Raw genomic sequence first — 24440 nt, 5'->3', positions numbered from 1 at the left:
TTTCTCGAATTATTTGACCCGTACAAATATGCATAGAAATGCCTCGTTGAGCTGCATAGAGCAGATGCATTGGAGTGATGTGTCCTCACGGGCACTGCTCACTTGCTTCCTATTGGCTGAAAGAATGCTTTGCACCAATAGCATGCAAGTCTGTACAAAGAGATCTACTCCCACCCTGGTGCTTCTTTACAGCCGTCACCTTGCCAATGCTCGGAGCTGCACGGAGGGGAGAATACGGCGCCTGTACAGTCGAGAAGGACCTTTCCGTTTATTTTTCTAAATGACTAAACGGCACTCTGGGATACATTTTAAAAGTCGGCTGTGGCAATGGAAATCATGACCGTCGATAAGGAATCATTTTTCGGTCGAAAACACAGCAAGTTAAGGCATCAATAATGACAAAGAGAATGGGACACCGAGACGGGAGATGGCTGGCTTTCTCGTGGCATTATTTCTTCCTCTTGTGGAATACGATAGACGGACAGACACGGTACACAATCCCGGAGGAACTGAAACAGGGCTCCGTGGTAGGAAATCTGGCCAAAGATCTGGGTTTGGGATTATCGGAGATTTTTGACCGTAAACTGCGCGTCGCCTCCGAGGCTGGTAAGCAGTATTTCAGGGTGGACGCGGGGAAAGGCGAGCTGGTGGTGAACGAGAGAATAGACAGAGAGGCTTTGTGCGGACAAAGAACCAGCTGTGTGTTGCCACAGCAAGTGATCATTGACAATCCTCTGCAACTATTTAGCGTTCAAGTGGAAATACAGGATATTAATGACAATGGACCTGTTTTTCTCAAGACCGAGCACGTTTTGAATATTGCGGAGCACACCGTTACCGGAACACGATTTCCACTCAAAAGCGCAGTAGATCTCGACGCGGCTTCAAATGGTTTAAAATCGTATCAACTCAGTCCGAACGAGCAGTTTTCCTTAAATATAAAAACGAATAAAGATGGAGTGAAAATCCCGGAGCTCGTGCTCCAAAAGGGTTTGGACAGAGAAAAGCAGCCGCGATACAAACTGGTTCTTACCGCGCTGGATGGTGGAAACCCGGTGAAATCGGGCACATCCGATATTATTGTAAATGTGTTAGACATTAATGACAATGCGCCACAGTTTGACAAGTCTATTTATGAAATCCCCGTCAACGAGGATGCATTGAAAGGGTCCGTAATTCTGAAGGTTAGAGCCGTGGATGTTGATGATGGTGAAAACGGACATGTTTTTTATTCCTTTGCTGAGGACACATTACAAACAATACTGGAAACATTCACAATCGATGCGGCCACTGGGGAAATATCTATCAGTGATATGCTGGACTATGAGCAATCCAGGAAATATGAATTCGATGTCAGAGCGACCGATAGGGGGACGCCTGCCATGGATGGTCATTGCACAGTGCATGTGGAAGTTCAAGACGTTAATGACAACCCCCCCGAAATTCATATCACCTCTCTCTCGACGTCTGTGAAGGAAGACTCACCTCGAGGCACCGTAGTTGCTCTAATAAGTGCAAAAGATGTTGATTCCGGTAAAAATGGCCAGGCCAATTTAAGTTTGCCGAGGGAATGTCCCTTTAAATTAAAACCGTCTTTTCTCGACAATTACGCAGTGGTTACAGATACCAAACTTGATCGGGAGAAATATCCACATTATGGAATTAGAATCTACGCCTCTGACGCTGGTTCACCGCCGCTGACTACTGAAAAGGAGATATCGGTTGACATTTTAGACATCAATGATAATAGTCCAGTGTTCTTACAACCTTCTTATGCAATTCATGTAAGAGAGAATTGTGCGCCGGGTAAATTATTAGGTACAGTGTCAGCCATCGATGCTGACTTGGGAGAAAACGCAAAGATCTCCTACTCCATCCTGGATTCTAAAGTGCAGGATGTGTCTGTGTCCTCGTATGTCTACATCAACTCTGATAACGGCAGCATCTACAGCATGCACTCCTTTGACTATGAGAAGCTCAAGATGTTCCAGATTCAGGTGCAGGCAAAGGACCAGGGCTCTCCGTCTCTGAGCAGCAACGCCACTGTCCATGTTTTTATTCTGGACCAGAATGACAATGCTCCCGCTGTCATTTACCCCTCCTCCGCTGCCCTGGGCTCACTCTCTCATCAGAGGATGCCCCGGTCTGCAAAAGCAGGACACCTGGTTACCAAGGTAACAGCTGTGGATGCTGATTCGGGACATAACGCCTGGGTCTCTTACAAACTGGCGGAGGCCACAGACGCCTCTCTGTTCACTGTCAACCTTTACACAGGAGAGGTGAGGACTAAACGTGCTGTGTCCGAGCAGGACGACTCCTCTCAGAGACTCCTCTTAGAGATTAAGGACGACGGGGATCCGGTCCAGTCCGCCACAGTCACAGTGTCCATCCTTGTAGAGGACGGTCTGCATGAACCCATTTTGGACCTCAGACAGAAAGTAAGCGAACCAAACAAGAAAAGTGGGAGGATCACTCTTTATTTGATTCTCTCTCTGGCCTCAGTATCGGTTCTGTCTTTAGTGACTTTTTTCATTTTAGCTGTTAAGTGTATAAGGAACAGCAGAAGCAGCGGGAGTTGCTGTGTGAGACAGAGCGACGGTGACGGCTACAAGAACCCAAACAGGAACCTTCAGATCCAGCTCAACACCGATGGGCCCATTAAGTACGTGGAGGTTCTGGGAGGAGACATGTTGTCTCAGAGTCAGTCCTTCAGGTCCTGTCTCTCTCCCATGTCAGAGTACAGTGACTTCACCTTCGTTAAACCCAGCAGCACCACTGACTTTAAAGACATGATCAACGTCTTAGACGCATCTTTACCTGACAGCACCTGGACCTTTGAGAGCCAGCAGGTGAGAGAATATAATTTGTGACTTTGCTTTCCCATTTTTTACTATAAGACCACATACCATTGAGGAATTTTGCCTCACATAGTTATGTTTTTACCATTCCCGCTTTAACAACCACAACCAAAAATTATCTAGAAAAAAAAATTCTATCTTTATCATCATTCCTGTTTGGCAGTTGATATATTTTTTTAGAACAAGAACCTAACTTTGCACATGAAAGGCCTCAAAAACTACCACAGTGATATTGAAAAACACCCTTTATGTTCAGTTGCTGTTTGAATTTGATACATTTTGACCCATTGCTGCATGAGAGGATGTTCATTTAGTTTCAGCACCCGAGCTATGAACAGTGGCAGTCATCAATGTAGATTACGAAAAATGACACTCTGTCTGTTTTGCACCAAATCAAAACGTAATATTAATAATAATAATAAAAACAATATATATATATATTTTTTCATATTATTATTATGAATATTATGAATATTATTCATTATTATTATTATTATTATTATTATTATTATTATTATACTCAAATTATATATAAAGGTTATAATAAATTAATAATAACAAAATGTTATCTGAGCAATAATAACAATTATAACGATAATAATAATAATAATTGTAATTATTATAATTATAATAATAACTTCAGTCACCCTTTGTAAATGATTTTCTTTTCATCGCGAATAAAATCGAACAGCAAAACATACCACTTTCACCTAGCTTTCAATAAAATGATTGAAATCAGTGAGAAAAAAAGAATAATAATAAGGGGCAATAGTAATGGGCAATACTCAGAGTAAGTCAAAGAAAAGGGAAAAAAAAAAAGAACAATTAATAAGCCTGCTAATAATAACAACACAGATATAGTAGATGGAATACAACTTTGTAAAAAAGAGGCCATATATGACCCGATCATAAATAAATACATTTGTGGTGCGGCATGTTCGTGATATTATTTTACACCTCAATGAATTTTTTAAATTCATATTCAGAGCCTACGCAGAATTCCCATTCGGTTACCGCGAATGATTCGTCATACATCTTCGTACTCTTCTCCGGTTCACTATGGCGCTATATCCTGAACTACACAGCTTTAAAGGCGCTGCTCACCACGCCTCTTATTGGACAAGAGGGGGGCGCTGTGCACCAATAGGACGCTTGACTGTACAAAGAGATCTACTCCTCGGCTCCGTGCAGCATCAGCACCATAACCCTTACAATGGAGAGTGTTGGAGGAGAGAGAGGACAGCGCTCACACCTTTAGGATTGAATAAATGTCCTATTATTTCGACATTTTGCCTTTGATCGAGGACACACATCGCGCGGCGCTCTACAGTATAGGCTACTGTGTTATGGGACGGATACCGCATTTATTTCTCTGGATGGGAAATAAGGTGTTTTAGCGGACCAGGGATGACAAAGAGAACTGAATACCGAGACTAGAGGCGGCAGGCTCTGTGGTGGCATCATCTCTTCCTCTTGTGGAATACAGTAGACGGCCTCGGACAGACTCGCTACTCCATCCCGGAGGAACTGAAACAGGGCTCCGTGGTTGGAAACCTGGCCAAGGACCTGGGTTTGGGAATACCCGAGATTTTTGACCGTAAACTGCGCGTCGCCTCCGAGGCTGGGAAGCGGCATTTCAGGGTGGATGCGGCGAAGGGCGAGCTGGTGGTGAACGACAGGATAGACAGAGAGGATTTATGCGGACAGCGGGCGAGCTGCGTTCTACCCCTGCAGGCCGTTATGGAAAACCCTTTACAGTTACACCGAATAGAGGTGGAAATTCGCGATATCAATGATAATTCACCAAGTTTCCCCTCAAACGATGTATTTTTAAGAATAGCTGAATCGGCAGCAGTTGGGACGCGTCTTCTTTTGGAGAGCGCCCTGGACCCAGACGTCGGGAGCAATTCACTCAAATCTTACACTTTAAGCAAAAATGACTGTTTTTCTCTGAAACTCAAAGAAATTGAGGGTGGTAAGAGCGTCCCCGAGCTCTATTTGGAGAAAGTCCTTGATCGGGAGCAAAAAGCTGTTCATAATATATTGTTAACAGCATTAGATGGAGGAAACCCAGCCAGGTCGGGAACCTCTAAAATAACCATTACTGTGCTTGATAATAACGATAACATTCCAATTTTTGATAAAAATGTCTACAAAATAACATTATCCGAGAAGAGCCAAAAAGGTACTATTATTTTAAAACCCAAAGCAACAGATGCAGATGAAGGTTTGAATGGAGAAATTGAGTTTTCATTTGAATCTCGAACACCAGATTCTGTATTAAATGTTTTTGACATTAATTCATCAACTGGTGAAATTATTCTAAAGGGTGATCTGGACTATGAGACAACCAATTTATATGGAATTGACATAACTGCAAAAGACAAAGGCACTCCTGAAATGGAGGGCCACTGTCGTGTGCAGGTCGAAGTAATTGACATTAATGATAATGTCCCAGAAATTGTTCTTAACTCTAAACCAAGCTCTGTGCGTGAGGACGCTCCAAGTGGCACAGTTGTAGCTTTAATCAGTGCACGGGACCTTGATTCAGGTGATAACGGTAAAGTGTCTTTGCAACTCCCTGAAGTCTCTCCTTTTAGTTTAAAACCCTCTTTTTCTAATAACTATGCGCTTGTAACTAGTGGAGTTTTAGACAGAGAGAGTTTCTCAGTGTATAATATTGAAATAACAGCCACTGATTTTGGTGTCCCTCCACTGAGGAGTACAAAAAATATAGCAGTCAGCATTAGTGATGTAAATGACAACCCACCTATATTCTCTCAGCCTGCCTACAATGCGTATATAAAAGAGAATGGCGTAGCAGGCTCCGTATTATACTCTGTATCAGCATCTGACCTGGATTTGGGGGAAAACGCAAAGATCTCCTACTCCATCCTGGATTCTAAAGTGCAGGATGTGTCTGTGTCCTCGTATGTCTACATCAACTCTGATAACGGCAGCATCTACAGCATGCACTCCTTTGACTATGAGAAGCTCAAGGTGTTCCAGATTCAGGTGCAGGCAAAGGACCAGGGCTCTCCGTCTCTGAGCAGCAACGCTACTGTCCATGTTTTTATTCTGGACCAGAATGACAATGCCCCCGCTGTCATTTACCCCTCCTCCGCTGCCCTGGGCTCACTCTCTCATCAGAGGATGCCCCGGTCTGCTAAAGCGGGACACCTGGTTACCAAGGTAACAGCTGTGGATGCTGATTCGGGACATAACGCCTGGGTCTCTTACAAACTGGCGGAGGCCACAGACGCCTCTCTGTTCACTGTCAACCTTTACACAGGAGAGGTGAGGACTAAACGTGCTGTGTCCGAGCAGGACGACTCCTCTCAGAGACTCCTCATAGAGATTAAGGACGACGGGGATCCGGTCCAGTCCGCCACAGTCACAGTGTCCATCCTTGTAGAGGACGGTCTGCACGAACCCATTTTGGACCTCAGACAGAAAGTAACTGAACCAAACAGGAAAAGTGGGAGAATCACTCTTTATTTGATTCTCTCTCTGGCCTCAGTATCCGTTCTGTCTTTAGTGACTTTTTTCATTTTAGCTGTTAAGTGTATAAGGAAAAGCAGAAGCAGCGGTAGTTGCTGTGTGAGACGGAGCGACAGTGACGGCTACAAGAACCCAAACAGGAACCTACAAATACAGCTCAACACCGATGGGCCCATTAAGTACGTGGAAGTTCTGGGAGGAGACATGATGTCTCAGAGTCAGTCCTTCAGGTCCTGTCTCTCTCCCATGTCAGAGTACAGCGACTTCACCTTCGTTAAACCCAGCAGCACCACTGACTTTAAAGACATGATCAACGTCTTAGACGCATCTTTACCTGACAGCGCCTGGACCTTTGAGAGCCAGCAGGTGAGCGGCCAGCCAAGCCAGCTATCTCCTTGTGATATTTAAATTGGAATATGATTTATAGAAAATTCAGAACAACAGCTGAAGCTAGCTGTGTCTTTCCGTCTCTCCTCCCATCTCTTAGTCAAATGTTTGTTTTCTTTGTTATTGTGTTTTGTAGCTTCCCCACTTGATCGAATATTATCGATCAAACATTTATTTATATTAATTGCTTTGAGACACACCCACATTCTATAGAGACAGCACTTGCATTATCTGGTACTGTAGTAACTCCTCCTGAAAATTGTAATACACAAAGTTCAACTGTGTCATGTGATGCTGGCAGTATCACATTGATCTTGGTCAGGCAATTCCATTACTAATTGCAAAACAAATGTCAAAATATGTAACCTTGCTATGGAATCGTCTTGCGGCAATTTCAATTATCACCAACATACAGCAGTTTAATATCATGTTTGTATTTTTGTGTCAGTTAATACTCTGAACTTATTGGTCTCTGTGTGCTTAGTGGTACACAAACTATGTGAGAACTGATTACATAGGCCAGCCTAAATTATGGAGCTGGAGTGTGATATGTCATCTTTATAAAGAAAGGGGAAATGGAAAGCATGCCTCCTTGCGGAACCAAAAAGCACTACTGGGAGGGTGGGGTGGGATTTCAACTACAACACATTGGAGCGCTAGTTATTCCAGGCATATATGTATTAACTTGCCATTCGTTCCGTTTGCAACGCGTGGGAAGTTATTTCGTCCCTTATTTGTGACTTTTCCAGTAAAATTGTAATTGTTATTATTTTTTAAATTAATTGTGCAGATAGGATTCCACTGAATAGGTTTTTTTCTCTCTCTCTCACTCCCACTGCGTGAGAGAGTAGGGAGAGGGGAGTTGGTTGAGCTCTCTCTTCCAATGGGAAGCGTGTCTCTCCGGCCTTTCTCCGCCCATGCAAGGGGGTAAGGGGGAGGGGGGCCAGGCATAGAGTTTCAGCAGGGAAAGCTGAGGGCTTCCCAACTTTTTCCCTCCGCTCCTTTTTTTTTTTTATTAAACAAATCGGACACCATGATCACTTCCAAACTCCCTATCGCGCTGTTTCTAAAACGGAAATGTTTACCAACGACAAGATAGCGGGCTCGAATGCGAATATGGATACATGACGGCGAAGGAGGAACTTTGAAACTTTCCCGTTCTCCGTTTTGGGGGACCGCAGCACAATGGAGCCCGGGCGGTGGAAGCGCTGCGGAGGGTGGCCGCTCCTGGGGCTTTGGCTCTCCCTGGCCTGCCTCTCATGCGCCCAGGCGGAGCTCAGCTACTCCGTTTCGGAAGAGCTGAGCCTGGGCTCCGTGGTCGGGAATGTGGCTAAAGACCTGGGCCTGCCAGCGCCAGGGATCGCCCAGAGGAGGTTGGTCGTCTCCGGTTCCACCGCGGAGTATTTCACGGTGAATCAGGCGACCGGCGATTTAGTCATCAAACGCAAAATCGACCGGGAACAAATGTGTGAGTTGAACTTAGTCTGTTCGTTACTCCTCGAGCTCGTCCTCCAAAATCCTCTGGAGATCCATCGCATCGTCGTGGACATTCTGGACGTGAACGATAACGCGCCGCGGTTTTCCACCGGGAACGTCTCCCTGGAGATCTCCGAGGCGGCGGCCCCGGGGACCAGGTTCCGCCTGGAGAGCGCACACGACCCCGACGTGGGAACCAACTCCCTGCGCACGTATCACCTCGCACCGAACGACTGCTTCGTTCTGCACGTGGAGGCGAAGAGCGACGGGAGTAAGTTTCCCGAGCTGGTGGTGGAGAAGGCTCTGGATCGGGAGACGCGGGCCTCGTTCCGCCTGATGCTCACGGCGGTGGACGGGGGTCAGCCCGAGAAGTCCGGCTCGACCCTGCTGCTTATTACTATTCTGGACGTCAATGACAACGCGCCCGTCTTCGACGACGCGGTGCGTAAAGTCAGCCTGCCGGAGAACGTGGCCCCGGGCACTCTGGTCACCAAACTGAACGCGACGGACGCGGACGCGGGTTCGAACGGGCAGATATCGTTCCTGTTCAGTAAATACACGCCGGAGCGCGTCCTAAAACTGTTCAGCGTGGATTCCAAAAGCGGGGAAATCCGCGCCGACGGCGACGTGGACTACGAGGTGTCCAGCGTGTACCACATCACGGTGCAGGCGAGGGACGCCGGCTCCCCCGCCATGGAGGGTTCCTGTAACGTCATCGTGGAGATCGTCGACGTCAACGACAACGCGCCAGAGGTGAAGCTGACGTCACTGACCAGTCCCATCAGGGAGGACTCCGCCCCTCAGACCGTGATAGCGCTCATCAGCGCCAGAGACTTGGATTCCGGTAAGAATGGAGAGGTCACTTTGCAGGTACAGTCAGGGCTTCCGTTCAAGCTCAACTCCGCTTTTGGAGGCCACTACAGCCTCATCACCGCCGGCGTCCTGGACCGGGAGAGTGTCCCAGAGTACACAGTGGTTATTATAGCCACTGACGCCGGCTCCCCTCCCCTCTCATCGAGGACCACATTCGTGGTGGAGCTTTCTGATGTCAATGACAATGCCCCCATCTTCTCCCAGCCTTCATACTCTGTGGACATTCCAGAGAGCAATGCCCCTGGCAATCCTATAGCTGTGGTGTCAGCCATCGACCCAGACCTTGGAGACAATGCACGGGTCTCCTACTCAATTCTGCCCACCACTGTCCAGGGCTCCCCCATTTCCTCCTATGTCTACATCAACCCAGAGACGGGCCACATTCACACCATACGCTCGCTGGACCACGAGCAGCTTAATGCCTTCCGTATTGAGGTGCAGGCCCGGGATGCCGGTGTGCCCTCACGGACGGCAAACATAACTGTGCATGTGTTTGTGTTGGACTTGAATGACAATGCACCGGTGCTTGTTCACCCATCCTATCCTAAAGACACAGGGCTACAGCTCACAGTGCCCCAGTCGGCCAGTCCAGGGCACCTCATTAACAAGCTGGTAGCAGTGGATGCAGACAGTGGCCACAACGCCTGGCTCTTCTACTCCATCGCCCCGGGGCCAAACGCTGGCCTCTTCCGTATTGGGGCCCATACCGGTGAGCTCCGCACAGCCCGCAAGCTGGCGGAAGAGGAGGGTGGCCTTACCTATGACATCACTGTCATTATCCAAGACAATGGCGATCCGTCACAGACCACTACCGTTGCCATAGTAGTGACTGTGGAGGAGAAGGGTGCTGCCAAGCTTGCCCCTATTGGGCCACCCCATACACCTTTCTCCCGACGTGCCGGGATGTCAGACATAACATTGTACCTCATCATATCACTAGCCTGCGTCTCAGCCGTATCCTTCATCACATTTGTCGCTGTGATGATACGCTGCCTGAGGCACCGGGATCCTGGGATGGGGGGCTCAGACTGTTGCTGCTATGACCGCCACCGGCCCAGCCGCTACCACCAGAGGCCGAGCAAGGACCTGCATCTGCAGCTCAACACAGACGGGCCTATTCGCTACATGGAGGTGGTAGGGGGCTCCCAGGAGCCACACACACGCACCTATAGGCCCTGCTACTCAACCTTATCCAGCCCAAGTGACTTTGTGTTTCTCAAGACACCCATGGTGACTCACAACAACACGCTGAACATGACGCTCAGCAGGAAACACCTTATGAACTCTTCTAGTGAGGTGAGGGCCTTGGGTGGAGGGGTCTGGTAAACTCATATGGATATGCCCTGGTGAGAAAACAATGGGATGATGATTTTTGGTGATTATTTAAATGCAGTGTACGTGAATGCATTTTGCCAGTTTGCTTTTTATAGTAACGTATCTGAAAGTGTGGAAATACTGACCTAGATCAGTGTTTCTCAAATGTGGGTACTTATACCCCTAGGGGTACTCCAAAGAAATGTGCTAAAAATATTGGATATAATGTTTTAAAATGCACATACAGTACATAATTTATGTTCATTTCCTTTTTTTTCTGCCCAATACCCGTGAATGGGGTATTCAACTGAAAAAAGATCTTAGAGGGGGTACACTACTAAAAAAAAAGTTTGAGAACCACTGACCTAGATAAGCCAAGTTACGTAGCTCTGCAGTATGTTCTCTGGAAAGTCTCTTCCAAAAACTACCCCTCTCTTTGTGAAGAAGCTCTTAGTGCTGTGCTGTCCCATTAGCAAGTATGAGAAAATGAAGAGCAGTTTAATATTTAATGAGAGAGAGAGAGCGAGAGAGCGCGAGAGAGAGACTGGGGGAGGGGAATGTGTGCAGGGGGCATGACAGAAGGAGCGAAGGAGCCAGAGGGGACGAGAGAGGAAGACCGGCAGATGGAAAAGGGGATGAGGGGGGAAAGGAAAGGGGGAAGGAAAGACTGGTGGAAGAGTTTGGGAGGTGGTGGGGGTCAGAGAAAAAAGTGGTAGCCGAAAAACAGGAATTCCAGGGGTCAGCAGCCTGACCCTCTACTTCCTGTTGTCCCCTGGATTTTTACTCATTGGTTCAAGGATGGTTCCATCATATGTTAGACCGACCTCTGCATGCGTAAGCCTGTGTCCAACATGTGCTCTGCAGCTTTTCCTTATAATATGTGATGAGAAGGCACTTGTTAACTGTGAAAAATGGCTGTGCATTGTTTGAGGGATAAACACGCACATCCATCAGACACAGACTCCTTCGGTTGTCATCTTGATCCCGACAAGAGCTTTAAAAGGCCTGACAGTGCTCACACCGTGTTGATTAATGTAAAGGGAGTTAACAGGGCACACTTTTCTCAGAAGATATTTCAAAGTAGTATAAAACCCAGCGTTTGGACATTGGAAACATTTTATTTTTTAATTCTTGGTGATGCTAAGGCCCACAGAGATCGATCGATGCCAGGTGTTAAGGAAGTGTCATTTTAGAGTTTTCCTTATTTTCGTCCGAGCTCCACAGGGTACCTGTCTCCCTGCCTAGTGACACTTGTGCAAAAAGAGAAGAGCGAGAGAGAAGAATAGAGAGAGGGGAGGGTGCTGAGATAAAGGGGAATGGGAAGCTGGCTCTTTTCACATACGTCACATTGACATACGGCCCGGTCTGTAATGGTTGTAGAGAAGCAGTGCTTGCTGTGTTTGTATGTCTGATTGTGTGCCAGGAGCTGGGGACTCCAGGCCAGTATTAGCAGGGCCACAGGGCCTCAAGTGTCCCATTGTCAGTCGCTTCCTGCAGTCGTGCAGTATATAGCTCTGATTCATTTGAAGCATGCTACACTGGCTACTCATGGATGAGTCTTCTGCCACATTTGAATCCAGCGTGGCACTTTCCCACAATCATGTTGGCTCGGCTCTTTATAGACCCAAGAACTTGGCATTGTAATGACAATGTCATCGTTTTGAATTCAAATCTAAAATTAAATTGGACCCACCCTGTGCTCTTTATGCTGTAAAGCCAAAAATTCCAAAGCATTATAGCCCTACTGTAAAATTGTGGTATTATTTTAGATCATAGATTAGGACCTAGTCTAGGGTAGTGAGGCAGTGTTGGCACGCTTTCTGCATTCGTTCAAGTGTTTTCAAAAAAGATTTCCTCCAAATGGATGACGAAGCAGCACGTGCGAGAAACGGGCCCATATGGTTCGGAGAATCTGTCCCCAAGGGTTTCCTCGGCTGAATCATGGAGTTTGTGCGCTTGTATGCATGCAGGTGAGAGAGAAGGATGCAATATTATTACGGTGCTCAACATATTGGATGTTTTTATTATCACCTTCGGAATCTATGATGGGTATTTTGTTGTTGTGGTCTGCATTAGAGGGGTGTTACAGTAATCTGGTATCCCAGTAACCTGGAGGCCTCCATCATAATCAGTGAGCCAATGTGCTAGATAGTTGTGAAACTGTGTGGGGGTAATTGTGACGGGCTCTGTGTACTGAAGGGTATATTGTGTGTGCGTGCGCGCACACACAATATACGCTTATCACAAAGAATAGAGCAGAGTTCCTCTGTTCAGATGGAGGACCAGGTGCAGTCTGGCCGAGATTGTGTATGAGTGTGTGTTGTGTCGTTGAATCCTCTCCAAAAAAAAAAAAAGCACACACAGAGCAACAGATAGCCACTCAAAGCATTGCGTATTTCCCTCGGACAATCCATAGCCCTCGCGCATGCAAACACACACACAACAGCTAGGATCCTGCTGCATGCTGACTGGTTGTAAGTCCCCCAGGGAACCCTCAAATCTTCTCAGTTGGACTCAGGAGTGTAATGGGAGCACGCTGTGTTGAAACGCTTGCAGGCTGCTACGAAAGGTCTCGCAATTGGAAGAAGCTACATATACACACGCTTGACACACCCGTAGTCCCCACCTGACCCTCTGAGCGCCGTGAGCTCTTTGTTCTGATGGTGTCGGTATTAGAAGACTGACTGGCACACTAGCTCTTTACTTAAGTACTGGGGGACATCGGTAGAATCGTACAGTAAATGTTCACGTGTGAAAGACCCAAAAAGTTGTTGTGGTCTAATAGACGCTGGCAATTGCCATGAACACCCCTGATTCCTACTCATGTGCACAAAGCCCAGCCACGCAGCTTGGAACATGGAGCATCGCATTAGAGAGAGGTGTTTACCTAAAACCTACAGTCGGCCAGACAAAAGCAGACCTTCAGTCTTTTCCCTTTTATTTCACATTTCTGCCACAGGAATGTCGTGTGTGTGTGTGTGTGTGTGTGTGTGTGTGTGTGTGTGTGTGTGTGTGTGTGTGTGTGTGTGTGTGTGTGTGTGTGTGTGTGTGTGTGTGTGAATTCCACATCTGGAATTCTGGGTCTCTCAGTATCCATGCCACCTCTTAATGCAGTGCTTCCCCCTCCGCACCAATTCCTCTCACTGAAGGAATTTCACAGACATAAACCCAGATGCAATGTTTGACAACATTTGTAACTGGTAAAATAGATTTGATGTATTTTACGCCTTCTATTTTATTCAGCCCATCTCCTCCTGTTTTGGGATCCAATACTAGCCTGTGATTGTTTTTTGTTTTTATCTTTTTTTCCTCACATGAGTATACATAGTGATTCATGACCGTGCTGGCAGTCAGGGAGATGAAAGCGACCCTGTAGGGCATGAAACTCCACCCGCCATTTTCACGCCCCACTACACGAGCTCTAGTTGGTCAGCACGGGTGCTAATGCAACAGGCTAGCAGAGTGTTTTTGAGGCGAGGACTCTCTTTCTTTTTCTCCCTACCCTTCCCTCCGCCTCCTTGCTCTCGATCATTCCCTGGGGTAGAACAGCCCTTTCAATAATGCAGCACATCGTCCTGCCAGTCCGCCTCCGGGGAGCTCTTGTGTCGATTAGGCGGCAGAGTTTGGAGCGGAGCCAAGGGTCTATTCACCGCATCGCTGCACAGAGAGAGAGGGAGAGAGTGAGGGAGAGAGATGGGAGCGAGATGGGAGCGAGAGGATGAGAGGACCACGGAGAATTATTCGGAAGTTTACCTATCCAAGCAAATAGTGTCCTATGTTCTGTGTTCTCCCCCTCTTGTGTGCCAACAATCGGGGCTCCATGAGGAAACATGTGGATTACATGTGCGTCCTGCTCATGGCTGAGTCCTGGACATGTGGAGCTTATCAACTTGGTTTGTGCTCATCATCTCCACTTACAGATCAGCCTTTGGCAGCGTTTTATGTCAATTGTCATTTTCTGTGGTTAATTCAATGAGTCACAAGGCTGTCCTCTACGTATAGTCCCCCTGTTAATACCGCGTCTAGTTCTCTTTTTCGATCGTGTCTGGCTTTCCCTATTTGTTTCCCTCCCCAATTATCAGCGTGGCGCCAGATTGTGTTTGCGTATCCGTCTGCTTGTGTTTGTGCCTCTCCGGCTCAGCGGTATTTCACGCTCTACGGGACTCGGAACAAAATGGACGCCCTGAGCTTCCCGAAGTTGGCTGTTGCATGTTGCCTAACCCCTTTTTGTTCAGCCTCCATGTTTTGATAAAAAACAGATCCCAAAGGGCATACTCAACGTGGATGTACACATTGACCCACTTAACGTCTCAACACTAACTTTTTCCCCCGCCAGGACCGTCATCCTGTTATGGCGATCGAATGAAAGTTCCATAATGTATTTTCTGTTCTCTTCTCAGCAAAAGCCTCCTAACAATGACTGGCGCTTCACTCAGGGACAGAGACCTGGACCTAGTGGGTGAGTACACTGATCTACACACACACACACACACACACGCGCGCACACACACACACACACACACAAAAACTGGCAGGGGGACGGAGCATCAAGGACATGCCTTTGTGCTGCGCAAGCTCAGTGGAGCGGGGGAATAAGGGAGGGAAGAGAGATGAAGTCAGAGCAGGAGGAGAGAAATTAGGATGGTAGAGAGCATTGTACCCATAAGAACACGCAGCTCTCCCGGCCCGAGGGTGCGACACTCACACTGCACCGATGACGTGCCCCCCCTACCCCCATCCCAAAACAGCCCGAGGCTCCCGCTGCGTCACATTCCCAGTCTCGCACAAAATCTAGTTTGGTGGAGTAGGAATAGCATTTCCCTGATAGGCCCGGCGTAGAACAGAAGAAATGTAGGTTTGGGTCTGTGATACTTCCCAGTGAATCCTGCTATTCTCCAGGAGAGTATCTCTGCCTGTTTTTCCAGGCTGCTTTTATAAAATGGCTGCCGCAGCCCTTGCTCTCCCCTCCCCTCCATTCTCCTCTCCGCGCTCGCTCAGCCTGTGCGCCATCACTCAGTACTGCTGATGAGGGAACGGAGCGGATGGGGGATGGGAGAGTCAGCCGCTGTCTCTCCATGTTCCTCCGACCGGTGGACGTATTGATTGGTCGCTGTGTGAGATTCAGCGTTGAAATATTGCGGACAACTTGCCGCATTCAGCTGTTTCGGAGTGTGTGTGTGTGTGTGTGTGTTTGTGTGCGTGTCGGTGGCCTGTGCGATGGCTCACGGACCTGTATTATGCGTGCACGATACTGGTGAGCACACGGTGCAGTGTAACAGTTTCCACAACAGCGATTGCACAACACATTCCATGAGGCAAGCTTTTCTCAGAAACTTGCCATCTTGGGGGGGGGGGGGGTACTCTGTTCTGCCTAATTCTTCCATCAGGGGAACACACATGCACAGCATTTCATCACACATTAGATAAATAAATAAAAATAGAAAAAAGAGAAGCTCTCACTCGGGAGAACTACATTGTCTAAAGATACATTGGATATCATCCAAAAGGGAGAGAGAAACAACTTTCCATCTTTTTTGATGATGAGATGAATGTGACAGAATTGGTATATTTCCGCTGCATAACCAAAGTGTATTTTTCCCAATTTCCTACTCCCCAGACTGACTCTTAGCTAGAACCCCAAAAGCTCGGATTGTCAGACTTTATAACCTGTTGTGTTTCTTTAGTCCCTACATGCCGTACGCCACACACATAAGATGGACGCCGAAGACAGGCACAAGGTATATCAACATAGAAATAGACTCAGTGGTCTCTCTTTGCCCTAAACGGCTGATCGAGGATCAGTTTGTAGAGTCACCGTTTTTTTTTACCGGTGACCGAGGTGGCGGAACTGATCAGCGAAACGATCAGAATTCAGCCGATAAGGGCAGGGGGCGACTACTACTGGTGCTGAGTGCGGCTCAGTCTTGTGCTGTGTATAGACATTATGTAGGTGTAGCTTCTTGTAGTACCCCAAAAGTTTTTTCTGTTTTTGTATCCCTAAAACCGGGTTGATTTTGTCAATGTCCGTAGGCCACAATGCTCGCTGTGGTGTAGAAAGGACCGTGAAAACATTTTTGGTTTGTGTGCTGTGTCCCACTCTGCATTTGTATGTGTGCCCTACATCTAGTCAGTGAGCCGTTGTCTAACTTTTGCCTCCTAACAGAGGAATGGCTTTCCATAGAGTGTCGCCTTTCTTGTGCATCTGTGACTCCAGTGGCGCTTAGGGGGAGACATTAGTACATGTGGCTTTTTTTTCGTGCGTTTTATCAACTGGGAGCCGGGAAGCGGAGACTGAAGACGGCGCTCTGAAGTTTCATTAGCAGGCTGTTTGAAGTGGAAAAAACATCGGCATGAACTCAACTCTGCATCGTAAAGCTGAAGTGCATATGTTGCCGGGGTGTCTTTAAAAAGTCTTATAATATTGTTAATCCGGTTTTGCGAATATTAGGCCTTTCAAAGGTGATTAAATCGTCTTGCATTAGAATTTATGACGTATGACTTGAGGTGGAAACAAAGTAATAGTCTGGTTTATTCCACTTCCTAATCGCTTAACTTACCTAAAGGAAACGGTCCTGCAATATCTTATTGAATAAGAGGCAGAAAAATCATGAATACAAGGTTGGGAGTTCCAGAAGCTACGAGGTCTACGTTACAAAGGAAAAAGGAAATCCCCATATGGGCAGCCGTAGTCATCCCTCTTGACCACGCTTCACAGGCTCGCCCACAGGAAGTGATAATCCCGACCACAGGAAGAGTTTAGCACACCCACAGCGTGTGATAAGCGCGCGGAGACGCTGATTCAGGTTAGACGAAGCATCCCCTTTTCATCTTCGCAGTCGCGAAGAGGCACAAAATGGTTGCCTCGGCTCCTCTGGCCACCTTACACCACTGTCTGCTTCTCATTGGTTGTCTGGCACTGGATGCAGACGTTCCTCTGCCTCCTCGCATTTTCCTTTCCAGTGTTAAAAGAAAAGAAAAAAAAAAAGGAAGTTCAGACTTTTGGCAGCGAGGTTCGGTGCTAGAGTAAATCAGCGTTTTTCTTTTCATCCAAATTTGTTATCTCGGGTTCTCTCGAGTCAAGAGCCCTTGGAGGTTTTTGGATTGGCCTTCAGAGAGAAGGGAATGATAGGCTCTTGCGTGCATCCCAGGTTGGTGGTGCGCGCTCTCCACTTCCTTCTGTTTTTAACTGCGGGTCGTAGAAGTCAGGAAGCAGGACTCGAGGCCTCGGTGTCCCTGTAACCGTTCGCATTTTTTGTTTCCTTTCCTCTCTGAAAACGTCACACCGAGTCAGAGTCCTCGACCCCCTGGGGCAGGCAACCCACCACAGTTGCTCTGCAAGTAGGGTTGCTTGTTGTAATCCAGATGAATGGTTAAATGCACACACAGTTTTCCCCATTTAGGAGCGTTGAGTGCAATCTAGTAGTTTGAGAGTCATAAGAACCGCTTTTGCCTCAAACTCCAGTGCCAGCGCCAGCGTTTTATCAGGTTCCCTCAGACAGACAGCGAGTCGTGCAGGGATTTAAAAGAAAAGATTCCCTTCTTTTAAATGTCAAATTGATCATTCTTTAGTTATCTTCTGTTTGAGTTTGGTAGCCCTGGCAGGGTGGTATAATATTAGCAGGGTGTGGCAGGAGGACAACAGGGCAAAAAACGCTGTGACCTATAGCTGTGTGTGAGGGTTAAAGTGATGGAAGTGCTTCTCAGTAGGTGAGGGTAATAGATTGCAGGTCTGCCTTTGTTCCCTCCACGTGCAAATTTGCAACTTTAAACAAATAAGCCTTTGAAGATGAATTTCTCCCAGATGGAAATGTTCGGGGTGTGTGTGTGTGTGTGTGTGTGTGTGTGTGTAAGCAGCTGTTTCTTTTAAAAGTGTTCCGATTCAAAACATGGCTAGAGGTCAAGCTAGACAGAGCTTCGGTGTTGTCGGAGGTACCTGTGTATGTAGATTTGTGCACACGCTTGCTAACCTGTGTGTGTCTGTAGTGTCTGCGTGCACAGATTTGAACATGGCTTAACAAGGGTGTTTGACATTGTTTGTCTGAGGGCCACGCCTTGTTTTGTATACGTTGCGCTCACGCCGTTGGCCCCGCTGGGTTCTCCTCGGGCTGTGTGCCACTCCATCAGCTGCTTTGCCTCCACATCACAAACCACCAACTGTACGCGCGCACACACACCCACACACACAACACACACCCACCCAAAGGCTCTCCAGAGCACCTATAAAATGCCCGCTGGTTATTGACGCTTCTTCTTCTTCGACTTCTGTAGGGCGACAGGAGGACCCGAGGTTGCCATGGGAACCGGTCCCTGGCCACAGCCCCCAACTGAAGCTGAGCAGCTCCAGGCCCTGATGGCAGCAGCCAACGGTGAGGCCCATACTGTCCTTAATCCCCAGCCCTCGTTTTATCCATAGATGCAAATAACTATTTGCTTTTTACCCCTCCCCCCACTGAGGGGTCTCTGGCAAGATGATAGATGTGGAGGAGGAATGTGTGTGTGTGTGTGTGTGGGGGGGGGCGCTTCCTGTTTGGCTGGAGGGCATTGAGCCAGACCTGCTCTGCTCATTGATAAAGTCCACATTGATGTTTCCATGGTTCATTGTACTCAAACTGCACACTCTGCACCCATCCAGGCAGAGCTGGAAGTTTTAGTATTTTAATATCACACATCCCACAAGAAACCTTGACACAACACTTGGCTAATCGGCACAGCTACCAGCAGAGACAGTTGACGTGTTTAACTCAATAACATCACACGGCTGCGTGTTTTCACTCTAAATACAAACAACAAGAACAGTGTTTTATGAGGAGAACCGCGACGGGTTAATGGAGCCCTCCGCATCATCATCACATGTTGAGGATCAAGCACGGCCATAGTCCGACATACACAATGTCAATCTGTTTACATCTCGGTGTCACAGCACTCCCCCTTATGTCTCTCTGTACTGCGGTTACTGCATTGACGACGGGATACACACTGGTCGGGGGTGACTCATCTTCAGGCTGTGTGCTTTGGACGGCCTCGTAACCACTAACGCAGAGGAATACGCATTAAAAAAGAAAAACAGACTTGAGAGCAAATGGCGACAGAAATGGTGAGGGACTGACTCGATAATATTTGTTGCCACACAAACTCGGCTCACTCTTTCCATTGTTATTTCAACCACTGACACATCACTACTCCCCCTCCCGGCAGACAGAAACACACACGCACGCACGCACGCACACCACCTCTTGGACACTTCACCGGGCGTGATGTGGAGTTTTCCACTTAACACAGAGAGGGAGAGAAGGCTTTGTGTTTGGCAGAGCGGCGGTCTGCATACCAGGACAGAGAAAGATAAAACAGCCAGTTCCTTCAACAGATACAAGATGTGCTCAATGCTGAAGGTCGTCTCGCGCTGCAGCAGCACAGCACAGACTAGTAACAAATAAAAAGTAGTGGTTATAAATAACTATTTATAACTATGTAGTGTCAGCACGGCGTGCGGTTCCTTCTGGGTCTGTGTGCGCCGTTGTGTCGGCCGTGAGGACGGGGGAGGGAGCGCTCGTGTCTCTGCAATGCAGGGGCTGAGGAAGGAAACGGGGAGCTACGTCACGCGCTCACTCAGGTCACACACACACACACACACACACACACACACACACACACACACACACACACACAGGGTGATGCTGCTGCACGGATGAACAGTTTCATAACATCACCACACTGTCATTCATACCCACCATTTTTGAATCCTCCTTTTTTCAGGGATTCTTTCCTCCCCATGCAGCCTCTCCGCTCCGTTCAACCAGCTTTTCATAACCTTCTTTTACGCTGAGTTAATTGTAACGTAGGCTCTGTGTGGAAATCACATCGGAATTCGACCAAGGTCCCCCTGGGCCCCTACAATGTCCTGTCCTTCGAAGGTTTATTTTCAGGTTTTTATTTTTTCATGTAATGCTGTGAACACATTTCCGAATGAAGTCCATTAACAAGTTCTATCCCCTCTCTTTTCTCTTGATCCCCCTTGCCCCCCCCCACCCCCACTCAACCCCTCTTCCCCCTAGAAGTGAGTGAGGCAACGGCCACCTTGGGGCCTGGCACCATGGGCCTGAGCACCCGCTACAGCCCGCAGTTCACCCTGCAGCACGTGCCCGACTACCGCCAGAACGTCTACATCCCGGGCAGCACCGCCACCCTGACCTCCAACCCCCAGCAGCAGCAGGCCGCTGCCCAGCAAGCCGCCCAGCAGGCCGCCCAGCAGGCCCTGCCCCCGCCCCAGGCCCCCGTGCAGGCCGAGCCTCCCAAGGCCGCCCAGACCCCGGCCTCCAAGAAGAAGTCCACCAAGAAGGAGAAGAAGTAGAGAGGGATGAGCGCAGGCAGAGGATTTGATTTGATTTAACCCACCCAACCCCCCAAAGAGGAAATAAATAAATCAACCCCCCTCCCCCCACTTCGATCTAGCTCGAGCAGGTATCGCTCGGGCAAATCACTTTTTGACCACAAGGACGTTGTTTGATGGTTTCTGTGACGGTGTGTCTAGAACCCTGAATGTGCTGAAGGCTGTCGTCGTTACTCATTGGAGACCCGTGTTTTTTGCTCTTGTAATCGTCGTTGGTAAACAAGCATTTTTTCTTTTCCATTTTATCTTTATGTTTTTCTCGGGGGGGGGGGGGGGTGAGGGGTTCCTGTACTTTACGGCAAAATCAAATCGGCTTCAGATTAACCTTGGACAAAGAGATTCAGTATACTTAAACTCGCTGGGATGAAAAGTCTGCGCCCAGTGATGTATTGTGTTTAATGTTGGATTTATGACGCCCTTTCCCTCGCTGGAACGTCGTATTGTAAACTATGCTAGATTGCTATTAGATTTTTCCTACGCGGGGGTCGACCTTGTAGGAAACAAATGCATAATTCCTATATTGCTATTGCTCAACAGGTATTACACACTATTCTGCATGCTCTTTTTAGGTTCAAACCACAAATATTTTACGGTTGCAAAACTATGCATCCGTTCAACCGCAGGTCAATACAATGCACATGTAGCATTTACTTGACACAAATGGGGAAAATAGTACTTTTGTAATTATGGTGGAAAACAAAATTGAAAACTCAAATCATGTGTGATTTTTTTGACCCGAGCATGCGTCTTGGGGGGTGGGGGTGTCAGACTAGTGTTAAACAGCACCGACGGACACACAGACACGTCCCACGGCCCAGACCAGCTTGTGTCACCCCCAGCCCCCCCCCCACTTGCAACACCACTTTGAGAGCCAAACAATAAGAAATGCACTGTTTGTATGATACAAAAAGAAGAGATGACATAGGGGTAGTAATCACTTCAGTCTTTAGGGGGAAAACGAAAACGTGTAGACGTGGTTAAAATAATGAAAAAATTAAGTGCTTAGGAGTTTATAGAAACTTTTACGGCCGTTAGGGCCCCAACTAAGTATTCCTCCCCCTTTCCTGCTCTCCCAAAGTGCTGATATTCCTCGACATGAGACAATAACTTTTCTGTTTGAAGATAATGCTCGATAGTGTAGAGGCGTTGTTTATAGAAGATATCAAGTCTTTCCTTTGTCTGGACATCACTGCATGAAGAGGCAGCTCGCAGGCTGGGTCAGGGTGGGAGAGGGCTGCAGTGAGGGGTGCACAGTGTGTGTGAATGTACAGACACCTTCACCTCCTCTGATGCACTGGCGCAGGTGGGGGTCCACCCGGAGAGGAGGTAGCGCTTTAGAACAACCAAAAAGAGGGGTGGGTGTGTGTGTGTGTGTTGGGGGGGGTGGGTTTCAGAGTCACCCCGCCACCGAAATCCGTTCTTCTTTTTAACGCAAACCCCAGGCTCTCGATCGCTCACTCCAGCCCTACCTCCGTCCCTGACCCCGTCAAAGGCGATTTCCCCGCTGTAAATAAACACAAGTCCTGTCAATGGTATGAGCCAGTTGTTTGTATAGTAGGGACCACGTCCAGCGTTTTCAAAATAAAAGTCCCCATCCATGAGGCGTGGCTTACTACTGGAATGTGTTGCATTTGTTTTTCAAGAAAAATAAAATAAGAAAATCACACTGAAAAAAAAAAAAAATTTAAATAAAAAAAAACGTCTGAGATGTTTGTGTTGCAATGTAGTAACTAAGCACCATGGAAGCCAACTAACTCTTCAGTGTAAATAAATGAAATAAAAATGATAACTTTAGATGATAAGTATACAAAGTGACACACGTAGACTAGTTAACTCGTGATATGTGTTGCGCATATTTTTGTGTTCATTTTTCTCTCTACTCTATTTTATCACCCTGTAAAGATACGAAACACACAAAAAAATATTGGAAATGTTTCTATCCTTCTGTAACCTCTTTATGTTTTTTTTGCTGTGATTTTATCTTGTGCATTTGTGAAAGAATGCCTCTCTTTCTGTCCATATGAACAAACGATTATAAATATTATATGTGTCAGTCTGTCCGCTGCTGAATTAATACTATCCTATCCTGCTGTATTATCTTTCTTATAAATGCTTAGTCCCCACGCTATACCTCTGTGTTACTCTCTTATTTTTATGCTAATATTTATATTGCTGTTTTATTTTCTCTTGAACACTGACATTTCAAATAAAAGATTCATTTAAAAACATTTTTGCATCCCAACTTCCCTGCTTTCTCGTCTCGCGCTGACCTACAAATACCTATCAGAGTAGCGTTTGGGATTTTGTTTTGTCCAACATTAATCTTGCTAATCCTAAATAACCTTAATAATGCATTACTTGCTGCTAAAAAAAAAACCTTGGCAAGATAAAATAAAGTTCCGCTGGGCTTTGGGCCTGACCCACATTCTGCAGCTTGAGCACTCGCTCTATCCCAGAATGCTCCAGTTCATCCAGTGTCGGATGTGTGAACACAGGGAGGACAGGCTGAGCAAAACGGGATGAAAAAGAAGATGAGCACAGAGGCAAAATCCTTAGTAACTTCAATAACGATGTCAAAACCGTTTGTTCGTCGACAAGACGCCGTTAAAACGAATCATATCGTCGCCGATAGCTGTGTTGCTGAGAAAGTTTGAACCGTGTTTCCGCGGTAAAAATGGGGCGACGGTGGACCCTCTTGAAGGACACCTGGGGGTCCGGGACCTCATGTTGGGAAACGCTGCCTTAGAAGTAAGTTAACAAAAAGTGAGAGGTAAAAAAACAATGAAATTATTTGCGAGCATATGAAACAGATATGCCAAATCTGTCGCATCTGCTTCACAATGAAAAACCGATTATATCAACAATATATCTCTACTGTCCTGTTGGCATTTCACTTATGGTCAAAGAAGGGGGATTTTCTTTTACAGTAATTAACATTTAGAGGAGGGAATAAAATAATCAAGCTGAGCAATAATCAAGTCTGAGGAAATGAATTGAATCCCAGTCCCACTTATCCCCAAGCTGGATAAAACAGGCACATCGACCAGCGGTTCCGGTTCAGGAAGGGTAATTGTACTACAAACTGTATCTGAGAGCAGCACCCAGTACCTCTGTTCACCGACCATTAAAATACGCTGCAAATTACATAAACCTGGATACATGAACAAAACAGGTTTACATTCATAAAGATAATCATATTTTTCCTCAATTAAACTAAGCTTAATGTTTCCCTGTCCGGTTGTATTTCTGAACCGACGTCCCACCAGTGACGTTAGATAGAGTGAGCTGGTGCTTTGTGCCTTACACAACAGCGGAAACAGCTCTATAAATAGCCAGTGGGACATCACCGGCGACCCGACACAAAGAGTGCATGCCTTGACTCACCTATGGAGAGAGAGAGAGAGAGAGAGAGAGAGAGGGAGGGAGGAAGGGAGGGGTGCACGGAACAAGGGATGGAGGACGAGTGCGTTTCGGCCATGAGTCAGAGGGCGCGTCCTTCTCTGAGCCAGCTCATGCACATGAGGGAAGAATAGTGACTGACGGCACGGACAGACACCAGACACAGAGAAAAATCAGTGAAATGACAGCGATATTCTCATGAAACAGCATATAACATAGTGATATATTAACAACATAATAATATC

The 24440-nt window shown here is 47.1% G+C and overlaps 2 protein-coding genes across 11 annotated transcripts in view; both read left to right on the top strand.

Moving 5' to 3' along the window:
- The window catches only part of LOC307236154 (protocadherin gamma-C5-like), a gene marked incomplete at its 5' end in the record, with an annotated part of 315288 nt that extends 292264 nt beyond the window's left edge, over nucleotides 1-23024 (top strand). For 4 of the 10 annotated variants that reach the window (XM_080008464.1, XM_080008472.1, XM_080008471.1 and 1 more), the window contains 3 exons: nucleotides 14810-14868; nucleotides 18678-18775; nucleotides 20462-23024. In XM_080008464.1, the coding sequence (XP_079864590.1) occupies nucleotides 14810-14868; nucleotides 18678-18775; nucleotides 20462-20757 (453 nt within the window). In that variant the 3' untranslated portion in view covers nucleotides 20758-23024. Of the gene's footprint in view, nucleotides 1-7715; nucleotides 10392-14809; nucleotides 14869-16093; nucleotides 16148-18677; nucleotides 18776-20461 lie in introns of those variants that run through there. The other 6 variants (XM_080008465.1, XM_080008463.1, XM_080008468.1 and 3 more) reach the window with 6 other exon arrangements.
- Nucleotides 396-6767, top strand: LOC307235500 (protocadherin gamma-C5-like; the record flags this gene model as incomplete). Its single annotated transcript, XM_080007623.1, has 2 exons — nucleotides 396-716; nucleotides 4593-6767. The coding sequence occupies 2 exons, from the start codon at nucleotides 396-398 to the stop codon at nucleotides 6765-6767; spliced, it is 2496 nt and encodes an 831-aa protein (XP_079863749.1).
- Nucleotides 23025-24440: the final 1416 nt, after the last annotated feature.

This window comes from Zeus faber (genome assembly GCF_960531495.2).
Source record: "Zeus faber genome assembly, chromosome: 10".
Lineage (NCBI taxonomy): Eukaryota > Metazoa > Chordata > Actinopteri > Zeiformes > Zeidae > Zeus > Zeus faber.
The sequence above is the reverse complement of the archived record's forward strand: the minus strand, read 5'-3'. Positions and strand labels throughout refer to the sequence as shown.